The following is a 25,133-nucleotide window of genomic DNA, read 5'->3' as shown; positions in this document are numbered from 1 at the left end:
ATCTATATAAAATACCAATGACATTCCCATATATCAACAACAAACAGAAAATGGAATTTTAAAAGATACTATATGATATTTATACAATATAATGCCATTAGCAGTATAAGTGAAAAAAATAAAATAAAAAATAATGACACAAGAAAATAAGGGTGTATCTAAAGGATATGCTGAGACAAAGAAGACACAAATGAGAATATACTACATTATCCATTTATCTGAACATCCAGACCAGGCAAAACTATCTGTGTTGCTAAGAGTAGAAATAGGAGTGATGGGACTTTCCGGGTGATGGAAATGTTCCATAACTTGATCTGGGTTGTGGTCACATTGGTGAATGCAATCACTGAAAGCCCTTGTAGAAGTAAAATTTGTGCATTTTACTGTACTGAAATCTCAGTAAATACAAGTAGTCAAGATACTACATTAAAGAGTGCAATTGTATTCTTTTCTTTTCCCATATATTAAAAAAAATAATAATTCCAAGTAGACAAAAGGCTTCAATTGAAAAGGTAGAACTATAAAGCCTTTGAAATATCATTGAGAATAATATCTTTATGACTCTGGCAATAGGGAACGATTTCTTGAATAAGACTAAATGGTAATCATTATAAGGAAGAAAATTCATAATTCTACTTCATTTAAATGTGCTATGAATAAAATGTAAATAAAAAACAGAGGGAAACTACTTACAACATATTAAATAACAAGATACTAACGTTCAAAGAAATAACTCCAAAAATTAATTATGAAAACAAAAGACAACTGAATAAAAAAGGGCCAAAAGACTTGAACGGGCAATTGACCCAAAAAGGAATCTGAAGATAGACAAAAAAATATAGGAAACAATCCCAGAACTTTTTTATAACCAGGGAAATGCAAATTGAAACCATTAGGATATATCATTATGTATGCAATAACTTAATAAAAACTTAAAAGTGCGATTAAAACAAGATTTGGTGAGAACATAGGGCAACGAGAACTTACTGTCCTGCTTGTGGTATGTAAATTGGTAAATCTCTATGAAAATGACTTTAAGGTTAGCCAGTAAAAAACAAGATACATTTTCTTGTATTGCAGCAATTCTACTCTTGGTTACAAAGCCTACAGATATATGCACAACTACAAGAGTATATATCCAAGACATATTTCCAAGAATATTCAAAACAGTTTTGTTTATAATAGCCTAAAAATGGAAATAGACTACAGTAGATTGGGACGATTCATAGACTAGAAGACGATACAGCAACATAAATGAATAAATTACAACTGCCTGCAACAAGAATGAATAACACAAACAGAATGTTGAACAACAAGCAAGAAAAAAGAACATATGCCATATTAAGACTGTCCATAAGTTAAAATATTGGTAAACTATTAAATTATATTAATTAAGGATGTGCATACAGGTGATAAAATTATATTTAAAACTGAAAAGAAATGAGTATCATAAAATTCAGACTGTTACACTACTCAGAAGGGAGGTCGGGGATGTAATCAGGGAGAATATATGGAGATGTTTAGAATGCTTGATATGTTCTATTTCTTGGTACTAGTATAGTATAATATAGTACTGGTTGTTTCCTTTAAAATAATTCACTAAACGATCCTTGTGTTTTATGAAATTTTCTGTATATTTGCTATGCTTCACTATAAAACAATAATTAAAAACACATTAAGATATTTTCAACTCTTCTATCGTGAATTTACTGATGTTTTTATTGATAATTTGAGTAACTCCTAACTCAATTTTCTCTAAGTTTCTCTGTATCCTACACCTCAACTTCAGAAAGGAACACCTACTGAAGAACCTCTTACTCTCTATGCAGCAACTATATACAGTTAGAAATGTATAGTTATTTCTGTGTATGCACATTCAATTACATTAAGTTGTTACCCACTAAAAATACATAACAAGGGCAAATTCAAACTATAGGGAACCGATTTCTTCAGTGGCTTTCACATTTCTCCTTGAGAAAGTATTTATTGTTCCAGCATTTCCTGAAACATCCTTTATTGCACTCAGTTTTTTCTCACGTGCAATCTGTAATATATAACAGGAGCTCATTTTCTGCAAACCATTTTCTACTTATGCGTGACACATATAGAAGTTGAAATACTGTAATGCCACATTTTATAGTAGACTTTCTCTCTTACTATATGAAATTTCTCTAAGCTCTTATTCTGATTTTGTGCATGTTACAAGTTAAAAACCAAGCAGCTACGCGTTGTATAAATATTAAATTCACTACTTTATAAAGATTATTATTATAATGAATGAAAGATTTTGCTAGTTCCCTAGGCGACCATCAGATTACCTTTCTTCCTTTAAATTATACTAAGGAATAAATAGAATTTATTGATTAATACTTCTGGTAAGCACTTAAGGTCATTTAAATGCCTAATTTTCCCCCATTCCTTCTCTTTCAAACTATTTACAGTAGGGACTTTAATGTATACTGTAATCATATTGTATGAAGAAAATCAAACAAAACCATAGTTACTATAGAAAAAAGCATATTTATCAATGTTTATGGTCTTACTTTGCGAACACCTCGGCCAAGCTCTTCTCCATAGTTGGTTCCAAGAATTTCAAAGTGGACATTGGGATTGCCTCCGTTTTCTCCAAATTCTAGCTCTCCAGTCAACCCACTAACTCCACCCTGAATGAGAGAAAAGATACTGACGTTAGATTTCAGAAGTAAAATTATACTAAGAATAATAATGCATAAAAGAAATTTGTAGGAATACTATTTCCATTTATAAAATAAATATTGTAACCATGCAATGATTAATAGGCTATTTTTTTAATAAGTGCACAGCATAAATAGGAGAGCTATTGAAAGTAACCTTGAGAATCACTTAATCCAATCTCATCCTCTTTATAGATGAGGAAATTTAGATCCAAAGAGTAACATGACTACATAAACTGACACCATATTAGAGCTGAGACTAAATTTGAGGCTAAGATTTTTGCCACCATACCTTCTGACATATACAGATCCATCAGTCAGAAAATAAGATGCTTCTGGGGAACATAAAATCTACTCTGGAGACAAGTTTTGACAATATTTTTTCTCCAGAACAATGCCATTCTAATTTGATTTAAAATTATATCTGGGATTCTTAAAAGCCATGTTTCTAACTTACTGGATGTTTATTCGTCCTCCTTCTTTAAATATTTTTTCCAAATTAAAAAAAAAAAATAGAAAGCTAAATTAGGCTTGAAATCTGTTTTGCTCTTAAACAGTAGTGCTGGCTGTTGAGATTCACTGGGAATTTCCAAGCTTCATCTCTCATTCATCATGACAGATGTTCATTTCCCCAACAGATGGCAATGTAGGTCATACTTCTCTGTTTCTCGTTTACCATTCTTTTCTCAGTTTACTGGTCCTCACGTTATTTAGGATTTTATAAATAAAAATCGTATTCTGAGTCACTTCTATACTATAGTATTTCTAACTTTGAATTTTGGCCCAATAACCACGTTTATTTGGACAAGTTATCTCAGTTTGTAAACTGCTTTCAATATCACCTCTATGATGTTGATACTTAAATATACAGACGGTCTGTGACTTATGATGGTTTGGCTTATGATTTTTCAACTTTACGATGGTGAAAAAGTGATATGCATTTGGTAGAAATATACTTCAGATTTTGGATTTTGAGTTTTTTCCCCCCTGGACTAGCAATATGCGGTTTGATACTCTCTTTCGAAGCTGGGCAGTGGCAAGCAGGCTCAGCGCCGTCAGCCATGCGATCACAAGGGTAAACAACTGATACTCAACAGTGTACTGGGGTGCCAGTGTTTTAGGGATATTGTGTTCTGAGAGCTATTAAAGTAAACTAGGTTAAACTATGATGGTTGGTAGGTTAGGCGTATTAATGATATTTTCAACTTACAACGGGTTTTTCGAGACATAGCCTCATCAAAAATTGAAGGTCATCTGTGTCTCATTTGCCACAGTCTCTAACTCAATTTCTAGTCTTTTTTTGGCAGGTATCATGTTGTCTTCTATATCTCCTACTACATCTGTGTCTTGTAGACCATCGATTGACACTAAGTTCATAACAGGCATTCAATGAAACTATTGCTTATTCATTACTTTCCATATTTCATCTACTTCATTTCTGCAATAGTTATAATCAACAAAACTGATCCTCCATAATTATTTCCTAATTTGCCAGCTTTTCTTTTATTATCGAGTTTTATTAATAAAAGTATGGTTGAATTTGATATGTCTATGCTCTTCTCATATATGACTTAGCAGTCAATAGCATGGACGTGGAGTCAGACTTCCTGCATGTGCTCAATGGCATCAGAATCTACTAGTTGTGTAAACCTCAGTGATTTGATTTCTCTATGCCGCAATTTCTCCATCTGCTAAACGGCGTTATTATAAAATAATGGTACGTGTCTCTGAAGATTATAAGTCTTATAATACATGGAGAGAATATATAAAAGTGCTTGATAAATTGTGGGAGTTTAATTACTATCACTGTCATCATCATCTTCTACATGATATTTCCATTCTCTGATTTTGGAGGCTTTCTAGTTCTGCTGGAAGTTGTAGGCATGTGCCTGTTTTGTTTGTACGTTTTTTAACTAATGTTTATTGGGGTGGAAAAAAATTCATCAAAATTTCATGCATATTTACAAGGCATTGTAAAATGTTTTTGCAAATTTTGACTCAATTACATTTCATTGATTGGTATTTGGGGAGAAAAGAGTTAAAGCAACTGGTCTAGGATCTATTCACTTGTTTTACTGGTGTGTGTGTGTGTGTGTGTGTGTGTGTGTGTGTGAAGAGCAGCACAGGGAGAGGGGAAAAAGAAAGTAGGTAAGTGAGTCTGGTGTCTTTGTCAACTGGAACTCCAGTTAAAGAGACTACTAATACTTACTACAAAAAAGTGTTCTTATTTAAAAAAGCCCTTAGCAAGATGTCCCCGGCTAAACTACAATTATTGTAGTAAATAAACTCATGATCTATGAATTAATTGCTTATGGCTCTTTGGAAAATGTCCTGAAGATTTTCACTTTCTAGGGTAAAAATCAAAATGTTTCATAATGTAAATGCTCCCTGCTGTGCAAGGAAAACCTATAAAACCTTCCTTGGAGACAGACTGTGCTTGTCCAATATAAGAAGAAACAACTTGGAGAGCCATTTATAAATGTCCCATAATCTCTCTCCTTTGTGCTTTTTGATTGCCTGTATGTTTGATACGGATAAATTATTCAGTTCTTGCAAGTCAATTTGATCCTGTATGTTCACTCAGTACTAATATTTCAAAGAATTTAATTATCACTTAAAATTTTAAAGATTGGGGTAAGCACAGTAGATCTTATCATTAATATCTCCAAATGGCAAATACTGTAGGAATTTGACTGACACATATAGCTAATATTACTACATATAAATTCAAACCACTGGTATTCAGTAATCTTTTTATAAGAGCATATCTTGTCCTCTATCACACATCTACCTCAGTAATATCTCCTAATTATATCAGAACCTTAAATTTCTGTTGCAGTGCTTTATTTCTAGGAAAAAGAGAAAAGATATTATATATCAGTATGATTGCTTCATTATAAAAATAATATATTCCTATAATTTTAAAACTTTTGAACACTGGACTGCCTGGCACTATATTATTATTATTCACAGTCAACCCTTATATGGCCACTCCATCCAGTGTCTTTATCCCTAGCTTGCATCTGGTACAGAGCAACTCAGTCCACTTATATTATACAGGTACAAAATCATAAATCAGAGGACCTGCATTTAGTTTAATGCAGCCTCCACTTACCTTGTTCACCTTTTAGACTTTGTAATTTATCTTCTTTATGTTATATTCTTATGAGCTGTTAGCATGTGTAATCAGTAAAACCTTCCCTCGTGAAAATATAAGGGCTGCTTGAGAGGTCAGTATTTCAAGCAAATAAACCCTTTTACTGAAATGCCTTGTTATCTGACCCATGCTTCACCTCTTTGATTTTTGATTGACAAAGAATGAATATTCCCATGCTTTTGACTTTTTTTTTCCAATCCTCAGATCAACCTTGAAAAAAGAACCTTGGTAAAAATGAATGTATGCTGGCCAGTTAGTAATGAGCAGTCACTGTCTTTGTGCATGCAGTTTTTTTTTTTTTTTTTTTTGTGTGTGTGTGTGTGTGTGTGTGTGTGTGTGTGTGTGTGTGTTTATCTTTTGGTGATATAGCAGATTCTAAACAAAATAAGCTAATGGGATATTGACAATATGAATAACTCATACAAATAATTTCAAAATGTCCTATAAAGTGACAGTAAAAATTGCTGCCAGAGCAAACCTTGTTTAAAATACCAAGTAAAATAGGTTTGGATTCCATCCTACCCACTCTAAATAGAAATGCTAGTGGGCATCCAATACAGGAAGCAGAAGAGAAGGAAAAGTAGAAGAATAGAATCAGAGGTTTGGAATAATTTACCACTGGATAATCGGTTTTTGAAAAGGAAGAAAACTGTTGTTCCCTTATGAATAGGATAAGTTGGAAAAACGAAGAAAAAAATATTAAGAAATTACTTCATTCTGTTTATGAAGCAGAAGAATTTTTTTCTATGCTTGAATCTGCAAAATAACTTAGAGATTCTTTTGGAAGGTCAAATGGAACATCAGATTTATATGACACTCATCTAATTTCCTTATACATATTCCTAGATTCCTTGTAACCTGCAGACATTCTTAGTCACGAAGGATACCCTGTTAAATAAACATGAGCCCAGCAAGGCAGTGAACACACTGGGAAGCACCAGACTCAGTGGCGTGTCCTGATGCCTTCATGTTTCATGAGTTAATTTCAGAGAGAAAAATCCCTGCCAGAAGGAAAACTCTATGAATCTATCTAGAAAAGAAATGTAATGGGTGGATAAATGCTTAGATACAAGATGCAGAAAAACAAAAACTGAAAACAAAAAACAATTATTGCGAAATACCTAGGAAAATTTGAGTTGCCATGTGTATACATGTGCATATTGAGATATATACCTCTATAGTGACATAAATACACATACACTAAAATATTCATTCATCATAGAAACTTGAAGCAAACTGAGAAGTAAATATGAGGTTACTAGCATATTGATCATGCTATCTACATTTTAGAGAAGAAGAAACTGAAGCTGAGACAACTAGTTATTTGAGGAACCTGAACTAAAACCTTCTTCTTGTGCCTCATACTTTTTCCTCTAGGCTACGTAAACTGTGTGTTCAACATAAATGTACATCATAATGGATTGTTTAAAAAAAGTGGATGTTGAACTAAATTAACTTACACTATACCATTTACCCTCTTTAGGATTCAAATGCCCTGAGGTTGGAGTATACACTGATGAGTCCACAAGAGGACCATTCCAAGGGCATAGACTGCTTTTCTAAAAGCTCTTGTAGCAACAAGTTTATTTGCACACATTTTGTAAAAAGGATATCTTATATTCCCGATCAATACTGTTTCTGGTATGGCAGATTATTTTCCTAAATGTTCTCTCTCCTTAAGATGTACACATTCTAAAAGGTACATAGTGCTTTACACAAAAAGCAAAATAATATGTTTCCATTCCTCAATTACATAAATTTTAAAATAACAACAAAACCCCCAACTTTCTGGCGTTATGCCTGTCCAAGACAGAAACCTAGAATGACCATTTTCTTCTTCTTCTTCTTTAAACATTCATTTCAAATCACTATATCTTATTTCAATCACCTAAGTATCTCTCAAAGACATCTACTTCCATCCATCTCCATAATCCACATTTACTAAGCATCCTCTGAATTGGAGCATCAGTCTCTTAATTGATGTTTTCTCTTTGAATCTGTCCTGGTCCAATGACAGCTGCAGAATGAATTCTCCACTTGGGAGCCACTGAGTAATCAGATTTTATCACCCCCTGTTTAAAATACGTCAGTGGCTTAACCTTACCCCTCAAAAAAAGTTTAAAAATTTTTAACATGGTTTAAACCCTTCATTATATTTTTCGCTGCCTACCTGTTTTAGCCAAAGGGGAACAATGGCCCTATTCTTTCTCTATTCTAGTCATCCTGGTCTTATTTCAGATGCTTAAATGTGCCAATAGCTCTGTTTCCTGCAAGCTTGTTAACATTCCATTACACTGCACAAAATATTCTTCCCTCTCCATTTCTGGAATACTCTCTTCCTTCTTTTCCTGGCTAATGCCTACTCATCTTAAATGTTCTTACTTATCTGTCACTCTTATGCCTAAATAGGTTCTCCAGCCACATATTTCCAGAACAGTTGGTGTTTCCCCTTCTGCAGAACATTCACACTTGTAATTATTTTTGATAATTCTATTTTGCTTCCTTATTCTGTGATCTCACAGCATATGGTAGTATTCAGTAAAATATTTGTTGAATGAATACATTCCCATATAAGAATTAGAGTAATTTCAATTCTTTTTTTTTCATGTCAAAGAGTACTCTTTTAGATATCAACATGTATCAAGATATTTCTTTTAGATATAATGTATTCACATGTTTCAATGTGAGAAAATGCATTAGTACTAAAAGACTTGAGACACTGCCACAAATGTTGACATATTCTATGTTTTACATTTGGTATTAAAAATAATTACCACAAAAGCTTTAGCACAAATTAATCAATTAAACTAATGCAGAAGTATTTGATTTAAGAATCTATCAAATCTTGATTGGCTTACTTGTATGGAATACATAGAAAATATCACTGCTTTTATATGTTGTCACACATTTTGAGTGTAATTATTTTTAGTATTTTTTTTAAATTATTAAACAAAAGACGTAAGCATATTCTTTCTAAAACTCAGCTCTGATTTTGTCATGCCCTTATTAAAAATTTATTTACAGTCTTTCATTTACCTAGGAATTAATTCCTTTCCTCAATCTCTTCCCAGTCTACACTATTCTCACCACGTGTTCTGTACATTCTAGTGAATTAATCCACCTTGGTCATTGCCCACATGATTTATTTTAATAGATATGTCAACTAGAGTACTCCCACCACCTGAAATATCTTCCTATCCTTAGCATTACATATCTCAAACCAGTTAACTTTCAAGTTTGCATAAAAAAGCTTTCATGCAAAGTTTTCTAATCTATTTTCTCTATTTTGGGTCAGATTCCCCAGGAAACAGCTCTAGCTGAGAAACTGGAGATTTGCTCCTTTGCAGGAGGGTTACTTGGGATGCTCCTGAAAAAATACCTATAAGGGAATGAGAGAAGAGGGACTGGGCAGAGGAAGAGGTGAAACTGCAATGCCAGTACAACAGCTCAGGTGATCCCATCGGCCAATCTGTGGTTACAATAACTCCTCTGAGTTACCCCAATGGAGGCAAGGGACTCAGACCTTTCTAGTTCTGCAGTGACCAATCACTGGGCACATGCTCTTCCACAAAGGATGTGGAGCAGCTCCCTTCTGCCCAGCGCAGTACCTGGGCAGAGGCCAGGAGGGCCTCATCCATGAAACAGGATCTGAGTGGGTGCCATAGCACACTGTACTACACCTTTTCTTAAAATTCCATAGAACCCTATTTCTACCACATTTGAGGACTTTTGTTGTCTCTCACCTATAGTTTTCGTATGCATAGCCAATGTTCACTACTAGGCTCTAAATCCCTTTTTGGGTAATCACATAAAAGAGTTTGAATAATGTAATCCACAGTCTAGGCATTTGATAAATATCTGTTAAAAGAGTGATGAATACATGAATGAACATAGTGTACCTTTGGAAACGGTTACAATATTAGCAGTAAGAAAAAATAGAAAATAATTGCCATTTAATCATAGAACAAGTCTGCAAATAAAAATAGACTATCTGCGTTACATGGGATGTAATGCTATTCCTCAGTCTTTAAGAAAGACAGATCTGCACAGATTAAACTGATTTCTAAATGTCCCATGAAATAATTTTCAAATTGTGGTTCTGAAAACCGATTGTGGTGAGAACAATGAAGAGCCTCTCTTACTATCTTACAGAGCAGTTCAGCTTTTATTTGTTTTACTTATTTAGTTAAAAAGATTTAAATGTGGGTGGATTAATCCAGATGGCAGAGTAGGTAAATGTAGTTCTTACCTCCTCTCAAGACTATATCAAAATTACAACAAAACTACAGAATAACCATCACTGAGAATTGCCTAAAGGCTCCTGAGCCAAAGGCCTACAACTACGGACATGCAGAAGAAGCTACCGGGAGACTTGTAAGAGGGGTAGAGATGCAGAGTGGGCTGGCCCCACACCCACATGTGAGCATTAAAAATCAGGAAGGATATCTCAGCTGTAGAGGTCCCTCCAGGAGGAGCAAGTGTCCCAGCACCACAAGGACTTCCCAGCCCAGGATTTCAGTCATGGAGATAATTCCCAATAACTTCTAGCTGTGAAACCCAGTGGAGATAGAGGTTAAGTGAGCTGAAGTATAGCTACAGTCCTAGACATTCCTCTTAAAGGGGCCTCATAGGGACTTACTTGCTGATGGACTCACTTGCTCTGAGCTCCAGCACTGGGGCAGCAGCTTGAAAGGTGCCAGGGACATACAGGGAGAAACTGAGTTGTCTGGCTGCAGTATGAGGGCTGGAGGGGCAGCTTTCTCCCAGAAGGAGGAAGAAATGTCATTTTGTCTTTGTTGAGCCCTTTCTCTCCCTCCCTATGTGCAGATGCAGGCAGATGCCATATCTGAGTCTCCATCAAACAGGCTATCACCTTTTGTCAGCACCGCCCTAGTGATTCCCTCACACCCCACCCCACCCAACTTTCAGGCACACCCAAGACACTTACAGTGTTTTTCCCATACAAACAACCTGTTTTAACTCGTACTGCCATCTTTCATAAAACATCTCAAAGGTTCACAAAGCACAAACAAGCACCATCTGACTTTGGTGTGTCCTGTATCTCTGACTGAGCAGGTCTAAGTCCGGCACTAGTGACAACCAGCCTCGATTCACAGATTGGCCTCTTGAGGCACCTGCAAGCCCAGCGTGGGCAGTGGTCATCTTCAGATTGCTTTGTGGCTAATGCCTGGTGGCCCCAGGCAGGGCACAGACTGCAGCTGAACCTGGTCTGCAGTGGGTCCCCTCCCAGGAGGCCCAGAGCTGCACCCCTGGTGGCCAGCTTTGGACCAAGCTGGAGCATCACCTGGCTATTTTCAAAGACAATATACCAAAAGGTAAGAGTAGACAGGCACCAGAGTCCTGCTGAAGAAAACCCTACACTGTAGGGTAAGCCCCTCTAGCACAGCTCCTCCACTGTAGTCATGGCCAGTCCTTACAACCAATCAACCCAAGGGTCAATCCCGCCCACTGATGTGCAAACAGCAACCAAAGCTCACCTACAAGAGGAGGGCACACAAAACCTACACAAGGGACACTCATGGAAGACCCGGCTCTGGTGAACAAGGATACTATACCACTGGGTCCCACAAGACACCTACTACATATGACTACTCTACTAAGAACAGGAAGCGTAGTAGTCCCACCACATAGAAACAAATGCAGGGAGGCAGCCAAAATGGGAAGATAAAGAAACATGTCCCAAATACAAGAACAGAATCTCCAGAGAAAGATCTCCAGAGAAAGATCTAAATATAATGGAGACAAGCAATCTACCAGACACAGAGTTCCAAGCACTGATTATAAAGATGCTCAATGATCTCAGAGACATCTTCAATAAAGAGATAGAAAACATAAAAATGGAGATAGAAAACCTAAAAAAGACCAGTCAGAAATAAATAATACAATAACTGAAATGAAGAATACCTTAGAGGGAATGAACAGTAGATTAAATGAAGCAAAGGATCGAATAAGCAATTTAGAAGATAAGGTAACAAAAAAACACCCAATCAGAACAGCAAAAAGAAAAAAAAAAAGAATCCAAAAAGATGAGGAAAGTTTAAGGGGCCTCTGGGACAATATCAAGCATACCAACATTCACATCATAGGGGTTCCAGAAGAAGAGAGAGAACAGGAATTGAAAATCTATTTCAAGAAATAACAATGAAAAACTTCCCTAACCTGGCAAAAGAAATAGATATACAAGCCCAGTAAGTGTAGAGTCCCAAATAAGATGAACCCAAAGAGGCCCACACCAAGACACATTATAATTAAAATGCCAAAGGTTAAAGATAAAAAGAAAAATTTAAAAGCAGCAAGAGAAAAGCAATTAGTTACTTATAAGGAGCTCACATAAAACTGTCAGCTGATTTCTTAACAGAAACTGCAGGACAGAAGGGATAGGAGAAAATAGTCAGTGATGAAAAGCAAGGACCTCCAACCAAGATTACTCTACCCTGCAAATCTCTCATTTACACTTGAAGGACAGCTCAAGAACTTCCCAGACAAGAAAGAGCTAAAGGAGTTCATCAGCACCAAACCAGTATTACATAAATGTTAACAGGATTTCTTTAAGAATAAGAGAAATAAAAAAAATATGAATAGAATGGCAATACTAATCAACAATCACTTTAAATATATATACATTAAATGCTCCAATCAAAAGACATAGAGAGGCTGAATAGATAAGGAAACAAGATCCTTACAAATGCTGCTCACAAGAGACTCACTTCAGATCAAAAGATACACACAGACTGAAAGTAAATGGATGGAAAAGATATTTCATGGAAATAGACCCAAACAAACAAAAAAAGAAATAAAAAAGAAAAATCTGGGGTAGCAATACTTATACCAGACAAAATAGACTTTAAAACAAAGGCTATAACAAAAGACTAAAAATGGACCTAATAATCCCACGTCTGGGTATTTATCTGAAGAAACCCAAAAGAGTATTTTGAAGGGAAATGTGTATCCTTATGTTCACTGCAGCATTATTTACAATAGCCAAGATATGGAGGCAACCTGGGTATCCATCAATGGATGAATGGATAAAGAAAAAGTTGTACATATATACAATGGAATATTACTCAGCCCCAAAAAGAATGAAATCTTGCCACCTGCAACAACATGGATAGACCTAGAGGGTATTATACTGAGTGGAGTAAGTCAGACAGAGAAAGACAAATACCACATGATTTCACTTATATGTGTAATGTAAAGAACAAAGTAAACAAACTCATAGATACAGAGAACATTTTGATGGTTGCCAGATGAGAGGGGGGTTCGGGTTGCGTGAAAAAGGGGATGGGATTAAATACAAATTGGTTGTTACACAGCAGTCATGGGGATGAAGGGTATAGCACAAGGAATATAGTCAATAATATTGTAATAACTATGTATTATGTCAGATGGGTAGTAAATTTATTGGCGTTATCACTTCGTAAGTTATATAAATGTCTAACCACTATGTCGTATACTTGAAACTAATATTGTATGTCAACTGTAATTGAAAAATTTTTAAAAATATTTAAAATATAAATAAATGAATACATATGTACATACATACATACGTACATACATACATAAATTTGATGTTCCTGGTTGAAAGCTTACAGGGACAAATATGTAAATATTACTTTAAAATAAAATTTCATGATTATTGTATATATTTGTTTTGATTATAAATTTTCTGACAGCAACATTTTACATATTAAATTGCTCTAAGAGAAATACCTACATATTATGGTATCTCTCTTTCCTTCCTACTGATTCGCTCACTAAATAAGTGTCGCCTAAGCAAACTCACAAACTATTATTCTGTCTTTGTGAGACAGCTTCAAGATAATGAACATATTCAGGTTCTGCTTCCTAGCCAAAACATGAATTAATAAATTGGCAGGATCAGAATCATGTTCAATAACCTCCCTTGGATTAATACCTGCCAAATCTCTACATAGATAAGATTTTGGCAATACCTTGAGTTTAAATTTGACATGCATTTTTCCGTTGAAATATCTTTCTCTGCCAATATAGTCAATAAATTTAATTCTTAAGCACGTCTGTTGATAAGTACCTAAATTATCATTAAAGTGACTCTTTTGCAAAAAAAGAAGCTGTACCAAGAGAAAGATCCAGGCTAGTCTTCATTTGACATTTTCTTCCTGCTTTTTGTACATCTAGTTCACTTCTAATGATAAATTTTTAGATTTTTCTCTAGATTTTCTAAATACTTCATATTTCATTTGACTAGCTCTCTCTCTGTGTCAGGAGAGAAAGGCAAACACATACAGAAAGAAAAAGAATAGGTAAATAAAGAGCATAAACTTTCAAATGGCTGTCTCCTTTGTTTAAAGGGTACAGGAGAAATTTGTTTGTTTTATTAATCATTTCATTTTAAATTCAAGAAGCTGTGTGAGACAAATGGAAAATGCCAGCAAGGATGACATGACAAAGAGGCTAATAAACTGCAGAATGCTTATACCACTGAGAGGAGTTGAACAACATAAACTGCCTCCTGGGACAGAAACAGGTAGCTAAGCCAACACAGGTCAGAGCCACGCTAAATGCCGCACTGACAATAAAGAAGTGATTGCCATCAGGTACCCACATAGTTCAAAAACGCTGCAAAATAGTAACTGTTTATTAATTATACCTATCATATTAGGTTGGTGCAAAAGTAATTGCGATTTATAAGGTTAAACACAATTGCAAAATCCTTAGTTACTTTTGCACCAATCTAATATGATATAAAGATCAACAAATACATCCAATGTCTTACCACGTATCATCTAAATGAAAAACAGCTATATCTGGTACTCATTCTTCAGTTGATGGTGTAGTGCAAAGGAAAACAAACAAACAAACAAACAAAACTTTTTGTACTTTGTGACAAGCACCAAAATAATTTGAGCATCTCTAACTCTAATGATATGATCAAGGAAATTTAAAAATATTTCAACCACTAACATTTTACTTGCCTAAAATTCCCTTACACATAAATAAGGACTACTAGCTTTTGTATGTGTGTGACTTTCTGACCTTTTATTTTTAATATTTTATTTCTCCAATGCACTGTTTTGTGCTTTTAATTGACATCTATATCAAGGGAGAAAATCCTTCTAAAAGACATCTCATCAAACAATTATTTATCTTTACAGAGAGTTATGAAGAGTGAAATACTAGTCATAAATTACCTTCTTGATCGTCTCCAGCATGGAACGCCCTCCCTGCCAGGGCTTGGAGTTCTTTCTGATACAGGACAAACTTGCCATGCTATGCCACTTCCGGTCCTCCAGTTTCTTATGAAAAGCATTAGCAAGCAGAAGCACCGTGTCATATATGTAAAGGTTTGAAATCTGAAAAGATATTACACAGTTACCATTAGGATCACTGATGGCAACCATCAAGAATATGGGAAAAAATCACCAGCTTAGCTGCTTCTGTTCGGGACGTTGAAGTCTGGTTTACTGGGTTATTTATTAAGCAGAAGGTTTCTTTTTTCATTTCCCAGGCACTTTTGCTATTGAGAATGAAGTCTTGTCTGACTGTATGCTTCGATTTCTTTTTCAGCTTATTTAGGTGTGAAAGAAAAGATAAAAAAGAGAAGTTTCGACAGAGGCAAGGCTGTTAGTGTCAGTCCTTAGAAAATCACTGGCCCTTATTTCATTTTGAGGAGGTAAGGATCGAAAGGCTTAAGGTTGGAAGGACAAACTGAATAGTACATTTTCTGAATATATCAAGTTTTTGCATTCTGGTTATTCAGATGGAGAAATAGCAACTAAATCTTACATATAAGATGAGTGTCATAGGTATAAAAGAATATAAAAGAATAGGGAAGCAGCCATCTGTTTGCCTATGGGGATTCAGGAATGAAAAAAATGAGAGGAAACAGCATCATTTATAAACATTATCATGATTAAGAATCTATGCAAAATTATATAGGTGTATACGTGTATTGCAATTCATTATGACAGATATCATAAATAATTACTTTTAAAATGTACGTTTATATTAAAGATTGCTTCTTCTAAGGTAACTAGGTTATTATCTTCCTTCCACATAGACTGAAAAAGGTATTATAGAAATGTTTGCTAAGGGCTACTGAACACTTACATTTAATTCTTGCCAGAACTACTTCCCATACTACCAACTACCTGAGGTGTTTATTTTTCAAATAAATTATAAATTATTTAGAAAACAAAAATTCCTATAGATATTCAAGGCCAATAATATCTAAAATGTTATTTTATAACCTCTCTGAAGGAAAAACCCAACATAAAAGTTTAAAAAATGATAAATCAATGTAACTATAAAAATTAAATCTACCTTAAATCACTTAAATTTTCTCAGTTAAAGTATCTTAACATAGCTTTTTCTCCTGAAAACAAAGGGGACAGTATGTTGACTGTTCTTTACTTATACTTAATCATGAAGGAATCTTATGAAATTGTCTTCCTACCTCACAGAATGGTACTAAGTTTAACTATTAAGATAATGAGTTTGATGCTATGAACGACTGTTAACAAGTGCTTCCTAACAGTGCCTTGTGTGTTTTCTTTCATTACTCAGTAAATCTTTAATTATTTGTATTAAGCATTATTTTGTGTGTATAATACCTACGGGAGGCAGACCTCTCTTTAAAGACACACTGAACACTATGTTTGTTCTTTTTAAAGAAATTTGAGGGCAAGATATCCTCCCTCTCCCCTTATCACTCCTCCCTTTCCCCATGCCAGATAATTACTCAAGAGAGTGGGGGTTGAGAGAAAGGCCCAAATATGCAATGAAGGAAGACTGAGATTTGAAGGTAAAAGTAGTCATTAAACAAAATCCAGTCTGTACTAAACTGTGAAAACCCAAAAGGAAAACCTGGAAGAAAAATGAAGAATGAGTGGCCTGTATCCAAAAATCCAGAGCAAACCTTTTGATGATTTCTCAATAATCTGCAATAATTTGGCCTTTTCTAAACTCTCCTAGCTCCACTGCCTCAGATTTGCTTGCTCTTATCTTTCTAGCTTTATTTTGCTTCTCCCTCTGACTGATTGCTTTAAGTGTGTATATGACATCAAAGCACTCTTTGATGTCTTTTTATCTTTCTCCAAATAGTTAGCTTTCTCTAATACTTAATTCCTAGGTATGGAGCTGGCTGAATCCTACCCTGACAACTTCTCAGTACTCTCCCTACTCCCAGACTAATTGAGCAATCCTCGTTTTATCTCCCATAACACTCAGTGCATACTTCTATTGAAATATATTATAATGCTAAGATTTTCTTCAAATATGCCCTTTACACTAGAATATGAGTTCCTTCTGGACAGGGGCTCATATTGTATATATTTTCCCCTTTGTACTTTTGTTTCCCTTATTGTTTATTTCCATTTGACTTAGCCTAGAACCTAGGGAATGCTTGTTTTGTTTTGTTTTGATAAATAGTTGTTAAATAAAAGAAGACAAAGAAAATAAAAGAAAGTCAAGTTTAACATCATGTAGGTTTGATAGAATCCAGATGTGAGAAACTTGACAACTTGGTCCATCCACACCTGACATTTTTGAGGTACAGTCTCTTGTTAACCTTGTGAAGCGTGTACTTTGTGAATGAATGCTGGTCTTCATATTCAATAGGTGACACTTGTTTCATATTCAATAAGTGACACGTGTTTTCATCAAATGACTGTCTGTCCTCATTTGCCCACCTTCCTAACTTCAGGATCAAAAGGGGGTGATGAAATTTCTTTGAGCTTCCTAATACTTCCTAATACCCCTTTCATTATTTCTTTTTCAGGCAAGTTCCTGTTCTCTTTTGAGGTCCGTGCTCTTTGCTATGTCACATTTATAGCCCCTTCCTGCCATCATCTACTGATCTCTTTGTCACCCATTATACATTAGGTTTTTGACTTCCTCTTCACCGTAATCCCAAAGTATCCCCCAGCATTAAAAAGGTCATTTTGATTTCTACACACATGATCTTTACTCCTACTCTGGCCACAACCAACACAGTGACTATTCACTGGACACAAATACGCACCTCTTCTAACGCCTTAAACTCCAGTGTCCTACCATCTAACTTATAATTTCTCTCCACCCTACTGTCACTATTGTTGTTTTCTGACTTCACTGAACCTCCAGCACCCACCTCCTTTATGTGACAGCCTTCCAATATTTGACAATATCTATTACTTGCCCTGAAACATCATCTTTCCTTTAGTTGTTCATCACCTGATATAATTTCTAGCTTGTTTTATCATCTCAGCACTCTTCCTTTGTTTTCTTATTTTTCAGTGTTTCTGTTCAAAGTTTAATACTCAGAACTGACACAATGCAGATATGATTCAACTAAGAGAGAGATAAAGTCTACCTCTCTTGATCTTAACAAAATGAATCTGACATGGGGACCAAGATTACATTAGAATGGTTGAGAGCACCATTGACTTGTGCTATATTCATACCAAATATGCCTTCACCTTCATAGCCTTAAACAGCTGTCAAACCAGGTCTCATGAATTGAGACTTCCTGTAATTGATGTTAAACCTATTCTTTATCTCTGTGGAATTTCAACTTTTAGTCTTGTTATTCAGTAAGGTTAACAATTTGGATCTTGTTTTTATGTTACACAACACAAGCTTTCCCTCCTAGCTCTATGTTGTTTACAAATTTGATAGGCATATTTTAGTCGTTTTCATTCAGGTAGTGATACACATTTTGAAAATATTAGGTCCAAGAACAGAATCTTCTGGATGATCAGAGAGAGTTCCTTGCACTTCAAGAGTAGAATATTTGTCAGTGTGGTTTGAATATTCTTCTAGTTCCACAGTTGTCAAACAGGATCACAGAAGCTCTGGTGGTAAGTTGTAGTAACAGGGAGCATTCACAGCCACAGAACATATACGAACCATGTCCTAGGCATATTGGTTTTCCTTGAAGATTTGGAGGGAAAACAACTAAGTAATTTAGCTGGTAAATCATTTGAAAGCCACTTTTAATTTTAAAGAAGCTCATATGTTATAACTTTTAACGTTAATAATGAGACTTTAACATATTTTGAACTTAAATAAAAATATATCCGAGGCTAGAGAAAGAAAGAAAGAAAGAAAGAGAGAGAGAGAGAGAGAGAGAGAGAGAGAGAGAGAGAGAGAGAGAGAGAGAGAGAGAGAAAGAAAGAAAGAAAGAGAGAAAGAAAGAAGGAAAGAAAGAAAGAAAAACAGAAAAAAAAAGAAAGAAAAATTGGGTCGCTATAAGCATATCAGTAGGATTAGCATTAAAATTTAAACAGGTCTTGTTTAGGCTTCAGAGTGGCTTATTTTGATCATTGCCTTCTCCTTAATTACATTCAAATCCACAAATATCCACAAGGGTACAAAGCACTGTGATAAGTATAATAGGGGAAATAAAGATAGACTAATACTTTATGGGATTTTATGATACCAGGTCCTGGAGGGAACCTAGTCTAAAAGAGATTAAAATCTAGTAGGAAACAGAATGTTCTATGGGCAATGATCCCAAAGCCAGCTACCTGGTAAATACACAAGACTCATTACTATGGTAATACATATGAAGAAATAGATGGGCAAGTAATGATTCATCTAAAAAGAAAAATCAAAACTGACTAAAGTTAGGGATACTGTGGAGTTATCATTCAAAAATAGTAGTTTTGCAAAATCACCTTATTTATCTAGTGTTATTGTGGTTGAATTAGTTCTCATAGGGTTATATTTCCAAAAAGTTCAAACTGAACATCTCTAAGTATTACGATGTTTTGATGTTAAATATTTTGAAGGAATAGTTTTCTAAAACATATATTCTTCTGACTTCTGAAATGGACCATGACTTTAATCTTTGTTGATCTCTCAGACCTATGGTTTAAATACTAATATGCTAGCAGTATATTACAGTGATACCCTTAGAAACTACCTTATGACACAGAGTTGTTTTTACAGGCAAAGTCTTTCACTGATAGGATATTTGAATCAGTGTATCGGATTGATTTCTTTTTCCTGCCTCTTGCTTTGCTAGAGTGCTCCTTATAGATCCTTACTGTTGTCCACATGCCTGCTTTTTGTAACACTGCTGTCAATTTGACATATTGAGACCTCCAGTGCAAAGAGAAATAAAACAACAACAAAAATTCTGATAGGCTTTTCCTTAAGGGAAAAAAATAGGCTCCGGGTGAGTATTTAAAGGGCATTTTATGAGTAAGCTGCAGGGACTTGATGTTTCTTTATTTGCTGTTCAAAGATTTTATTTATTTACTTTCAAATTCTTTTTTGTGTTCTGAATAGTGCAGGTTAACAGCTATATTCCATCTGAGTTGGAAAAGACTATGAAATACCACGGCATTTTTTTTTTTTTTTTTTTTTTTTTTTTGTATTTCTAAATAGTTTTTTGGTGAAGTCCTTCACACTGGGGACTAATCTTTAAAAAAAAAAAAAGTCTATGTCTTCGTTATGCCAAAAATGTCAGGCAAATTTATTAGCTTAATAATTTGTAGTTTGGCATTAAAGGGTATCAATCACAAATTCTACTGTGAAAAATGCTATAGATCTACCTACTTGCTGAGAAAGACATAACCTTTAGTTATTATGTTAGTATTAAACAAGTAGATACTTTGCTATAATGAGTCTACAAGGATCAAAGACACAGATTCTTAGCATTCTTCCCGTCAGACTTAATAAATTGCTGAAGGAAAAGACTAGTTCAGAAACTGCAAACGTGTATAATTCTAAATCCAATGCAAGTCAAACACCCCTCTCCACAATTGCTCAACAAAGCACCATTGGAACAAATACCCTGACTTAGAATATACCTCCATATTCTGAGCAAACGGATCCTTTGGATCACACAATGTTGAAGATATCCGATGGTTGCCACGGAAACATCGCTGACTTATATTCTGGGGGACTGGGAATGTCTGCCGAATGATAGTTAATCTTCCAATTGACCTTCTTACAAGTTCCTGTACATCCACATCATTTATTTCCTATAAGATAAGATAAGAAATAGAAGAATTAGAAATGTTTTAATATAGTAACAGAAACCCAAAACTATTAATAAACTGTTATCTAGAAATACTAAGGGATTCTCTTACTGTAATACATTTGCTTAATGCTGAGCCCACATCCAAATGAAAACAACACATGTTCATTTAAATAAGGAACTCATTTGTATTTGCTTTCTGTGCTTAAACTCTATCCATTTAATGCCTCAATTATTTCAAATGGAGCAATTCACTTAAATACACTTTATTAATATGTTTATAATTTATTATGGTGAACACTTCAGAAAAAATGTGTTGTCCAAACATCAAAAAAGTCAGAAAATAAGCTGTTACTTTAATTTACTATTCATTAATGGTTTTCAAGGTACTTTGAGTACCTTGGGATATAGTTGCAATGGAAGAGTATTATATTATACAATTTTCTTAACAATGAAAAATGGGGCTATAAAGGATATAATATAGAGGAGATCTTATTTTTTAAGAATTTTCCCAATCATTTCTTAGAACTATTGGTATTAACCTATACATTTCTCTTGGTTAAGAATAGATTTAAAAGTACTCACTAAATGTTGAATAAATAAGTTAGTATATAATTGTGGTCATAATATAAAGATGAAAAACTGTTGATTAATACGGTGTGAACCAGGATGAGTGAGGGTGCTCCTTACCCAAATTAATGTTATTTTGCATATGAGTGTTTGCCAAACTCAAAGAAATATGCTTTATGCTTCCTTCTCCCCTGCCTCCCAAGTCCAGACTTAAATTTTATGATTTGACTCAATCATCGATGTAGAAGCAACAAAAATGAAATATTTTTATAACACGCATCTGTTCTAATTGGAAACAGTCAGAATGAAAGTGATCAGAATAAATTCTTGTTTTAAGTCAGTCTTTACTAAATCAGTTTGTGCTTTATTTTGTCCATTTGGAACCTTTTAAACCAAGGAAGTCTTTGAAATGAACATATTATTGGTTTCAGTAGATTCTTATGACAATAGAAATAAGAGATTTGACACAAGATAAATTTTGGACTGCAGCGAGCATTACTCAGTTTTGATTCACAGAATTATAAAATAATGAAAAACAAAAAGACTACAGATGTAAATTTTCCTTTTTACCTTATTGGACTAATCACATATTGTTCTCCTTGTAGCATATATTAGGTTTAAAATTCATCCTTTATTTATAATCTTTATGAAATATACATTTTCTGAAAATAAAATAACACCTGCCATCCGCTGTATCCAGTATAATATCCTGGATTTATGGTTGATTAATCCTTAACGTGCCATAAGAATGGTTTTCACAGTTTAAAAGGCCGTATTTTTCCTTTAGTCTGTGTCACGTCACTGGCCACCAAAAAATCTGTCTGGCAAAAAGCTGATCACTTTTTAATTTTCTGTCACCTACTCACTCACAAAGCAGAATTAAACAGTGTCCTGTCGACTCCATTTTTAGCCTTCACCTTAATCAGAAATCTTTTAAAATTAATATTGCTATTCAATGTCTTTACATGCTTTTTAAGTTCCATATTATACAGACATTTTCATTTAAAAGCAGTTAAAAATATATACCACTCTTCTCATAATATTAACATATATAACTAAACTGTGTTATATATGTGGTCTTTTTTTTTCTTTAGCAATACTAAGTTTTATAAACATTTTGTCAGAGAGAACCATCTCTACTTGGCTCTAGCCCTGACAAACTACAAATCATCGTATTAGAATAAAAGCTTACATTTATACGTGCTTATTATGTGTTAGGCAAAATGCTAAGATCACCTATGATCTCATTTTCTGCTGAAAACAATACAGATTCAGATACTGTTCTCACGTTATAAATAAAGAAATGGAGACATTCCGAGCTCTTCATTCAAAATGCTCTGTATTTATAGTACGAATTTATAAATGTCATCAAATGAGACACTCTCTGAAATGACTATACAAGAAGTCCATATTTCCTTACAGAAATTATTTAGATTAATATTCATGAGTGATAGGAATTAAAATTCTAAAGATATATCATTCCAGCATCTAATAGCTTGATGATTCTATAAGGAATGATAAAGTCATCCATCATCAGCCAAAGTCTGGAACAGGACTATTTTAAACCCACAAAAAGGGATGGTTGCTTTTTACAGGTTCCAAAACCTGAAGTTCTCAGGTGTCTAAGTGACTAAAGTATATCTGAGAAAACGTCAATTTGAATTGAATATATTTGCCTATTATTATTTGAGGAAGGGAAAAGAAAGTAATTTTCCGGGAGGAAAGAATCTGCCATTCTGAATGAAGCTCACAGACAGTCTGTCTCAAAAAATTTACTTGCAGTTTTAGTTTTGACACCCGATTTCAAAAACAGTTTGATAGTGATATGAAAACTTGATTAGGCAGCTATTTTATATTTACAGAACTTTACTTCTGCATTTCAAAAAGTGTATTTCAAGAGTGGTAGATGTAATGTTATATAAACACTGAAAGCCAAGTGAATACTTAATCTATTAAGAGATGCTTTTAAATGAAAAAATCCGTAAATAAACTTTTATAGTAAAATGTGAAGCTATTGTGTAATCTACTTGAATCAAAATTGTTTTAATTCTCTGATTTTTAAAAATGTTTAAACCATCTGATTTTTCTAGTCACCACTCACTATCCCAAGAACCTAGTACCACCAAAAATGTTAATCTCTATAGATATACAGAACAATTCCAGAGTTTTAAAGCATTTAAAGAACCTAAATTATAAAATTATCCTTTTTTGTACTACTTATTTGAATGAGTATATTTATGAAATAAGAATATTGCAATAAAAATAAACATATGTTTTAGTGTGCTTAATTTTTCTCTATTTTACTTCTCTAAGAGCAAAGCATACAGTCATTTTTGCCTGAAAATGGTTTACACAGATAATAAAAGATTATTAAGAATAAAGTCAATATATCCAAGAAAATATTATTTACTTTCCCATAGTATTCTAATGCAAACCCTGAACTGTGTAAGAGCGAAAGAAAAAGAAAGCTAAAATATCTGGTAGGCATACAACTCCATTCAGAAACAGCCACTTTCCCGAACAAATATTTTAGGAAAATTGGATCCAGCCTCTTTTAGGATATCAGCTTTAATCTTTGTCGACTGGCCAAATAATTCTCCAGGTAATCCACCAAAAGAAAACGGTTGATTTGGGAAAAGTAAAAGAAACAAAACCAAAAAGTGTGTGCACACTCGCCGGCTGGTCTTGTCCACTGGCCACCCACATGGGAAGAAGGCGCAGAACCCACCATGGCTTCCCCCTTTATTTTCATCCCTCCCCTGGAACTAAGTTACCATAGAGTTCAACAGGAAGTCAAGACTAGAGAATTAACAAGGGGCCCACCTCCACCCATACTCCTCCCAGTTCTATGTTTAAGCATCTTAAGACGCCAGTTCATTTTTATTAGCTTAAATTATTAATAGAATTCTAGGGAAGGGAAGAATCTTAAAATCCGTTATAGCAGATGCCAACCGATATCACATAAACTCTTTCATTGAAGGGGTTCTTCCTTCCTTTTCCCATTCTTTTATCTCTTTTTATCTAACAAAGTTTCTGGCTCATAGTAGGTATTCAATAAATGTCGATATAGAAAAGATTGAATGAATGAATTAACAGCAAGTTTTCACCAAACTATCCTCTGAAAATAGGTAACTGAAATTTTAAGTCTAGACACTGGGAAGCTTTAATAATTTTAACAATTCTGGATAAGGCAGATTCTAGCAATGATTGTAAGCAGTATACTATGTAGTGCAGTTTGAAATGATTATGCTTTTTGTTGTTGTTTTTGCTAATATGTTTATATTCTTCACGTTTTAGCAAAGACGATCCTTTTATGCTTCCATAAAATTTAACATTAGTGTTAAATAATTACATAAACATCATGTTGAAATATGGAACAAAACCAACTGTAGGATATATACCAGCAGGAAGAGAGCAGAATGGCAGCTTGATAGATTAGTGGTGAACAGTTCAATTAATCACTAAACTAGAAAAAATGAAAACATCCATTATACATATAAACTGTTTTAATCTCAACAACAACTAATCCTTGACTGCAGAACTCAGTAGTGATTAACAGAAAATAATGACTTAAACTATTTAAATGAGAAGTCAGGACACCAAAGGTCAGGTTCAGTATCATCATGGGAAAAAAAGGTGCATATAGCATTGCACTTCTTGCAGTTCTAAAAAGTATATATCTTCCCATCTGAATTTCTAATTTTTGTAAAACTTAAATAACATGCGAGGATATCTGCTTCAGGAC

General features: G+C 34.3%; 1 protein-coding gene across 2 annotated transcripts in view; it reads right to left on the bottom strand.

Annotated features, from left to right (window-relative positions):
* Positions 1-25,133, bottom strand: part of GRID2 (glutamate ionotropic receptor delta type subunit 2) — a 1,348,544-nt gene that overhangs the window by 503,970 nt on the left and 819,441 nt on the right. For both annotated transcript variants that reach the window (XM_033106341.1, XM_033106342.1), the window contains exons 6-8: positions 20,649-20,822; positions 15,042-15,203; positions 2,544-2,663 (exon numbers count right to left, since the gene is read on the bottom strand). In XM_033106341.1, the coding sequence (XP_032962232.1) occupies positions 2,544-2,663; positions 15,042-15,203; positions 20,649-20,822 (456 nt within the window). The remainder of the gene's footprint in view (positions 1-2,543; positions 2,664-15,041; positions 15,204-20,648; positions 20,823-25,133) is intronic.

The sequence above is a fragment of the Rhinolophus ferrumequinum genome, chromosome 5 (assembly GCF_004115265.2).
Source record: "Rhinolophus ferrumequinum isolate MPI-CBG mRhiFer1 chromosome 5, mRhiFer1_v1.p, whole genome shotgun sequence".
In the NCBI taxonomy this organism is placed as follows: domain Eukaryota; kingdom Metazoa; phylum Chordata; class Mammalia; order Chiroptera; family Rhinolophidae; genus Rhinolophus; species Rhinolophus ferrumequinum.
Note: the sequence above shows the minus strand (reverse complement) of the source record. Positions and strands in the feature narration are given on the sequence as shown.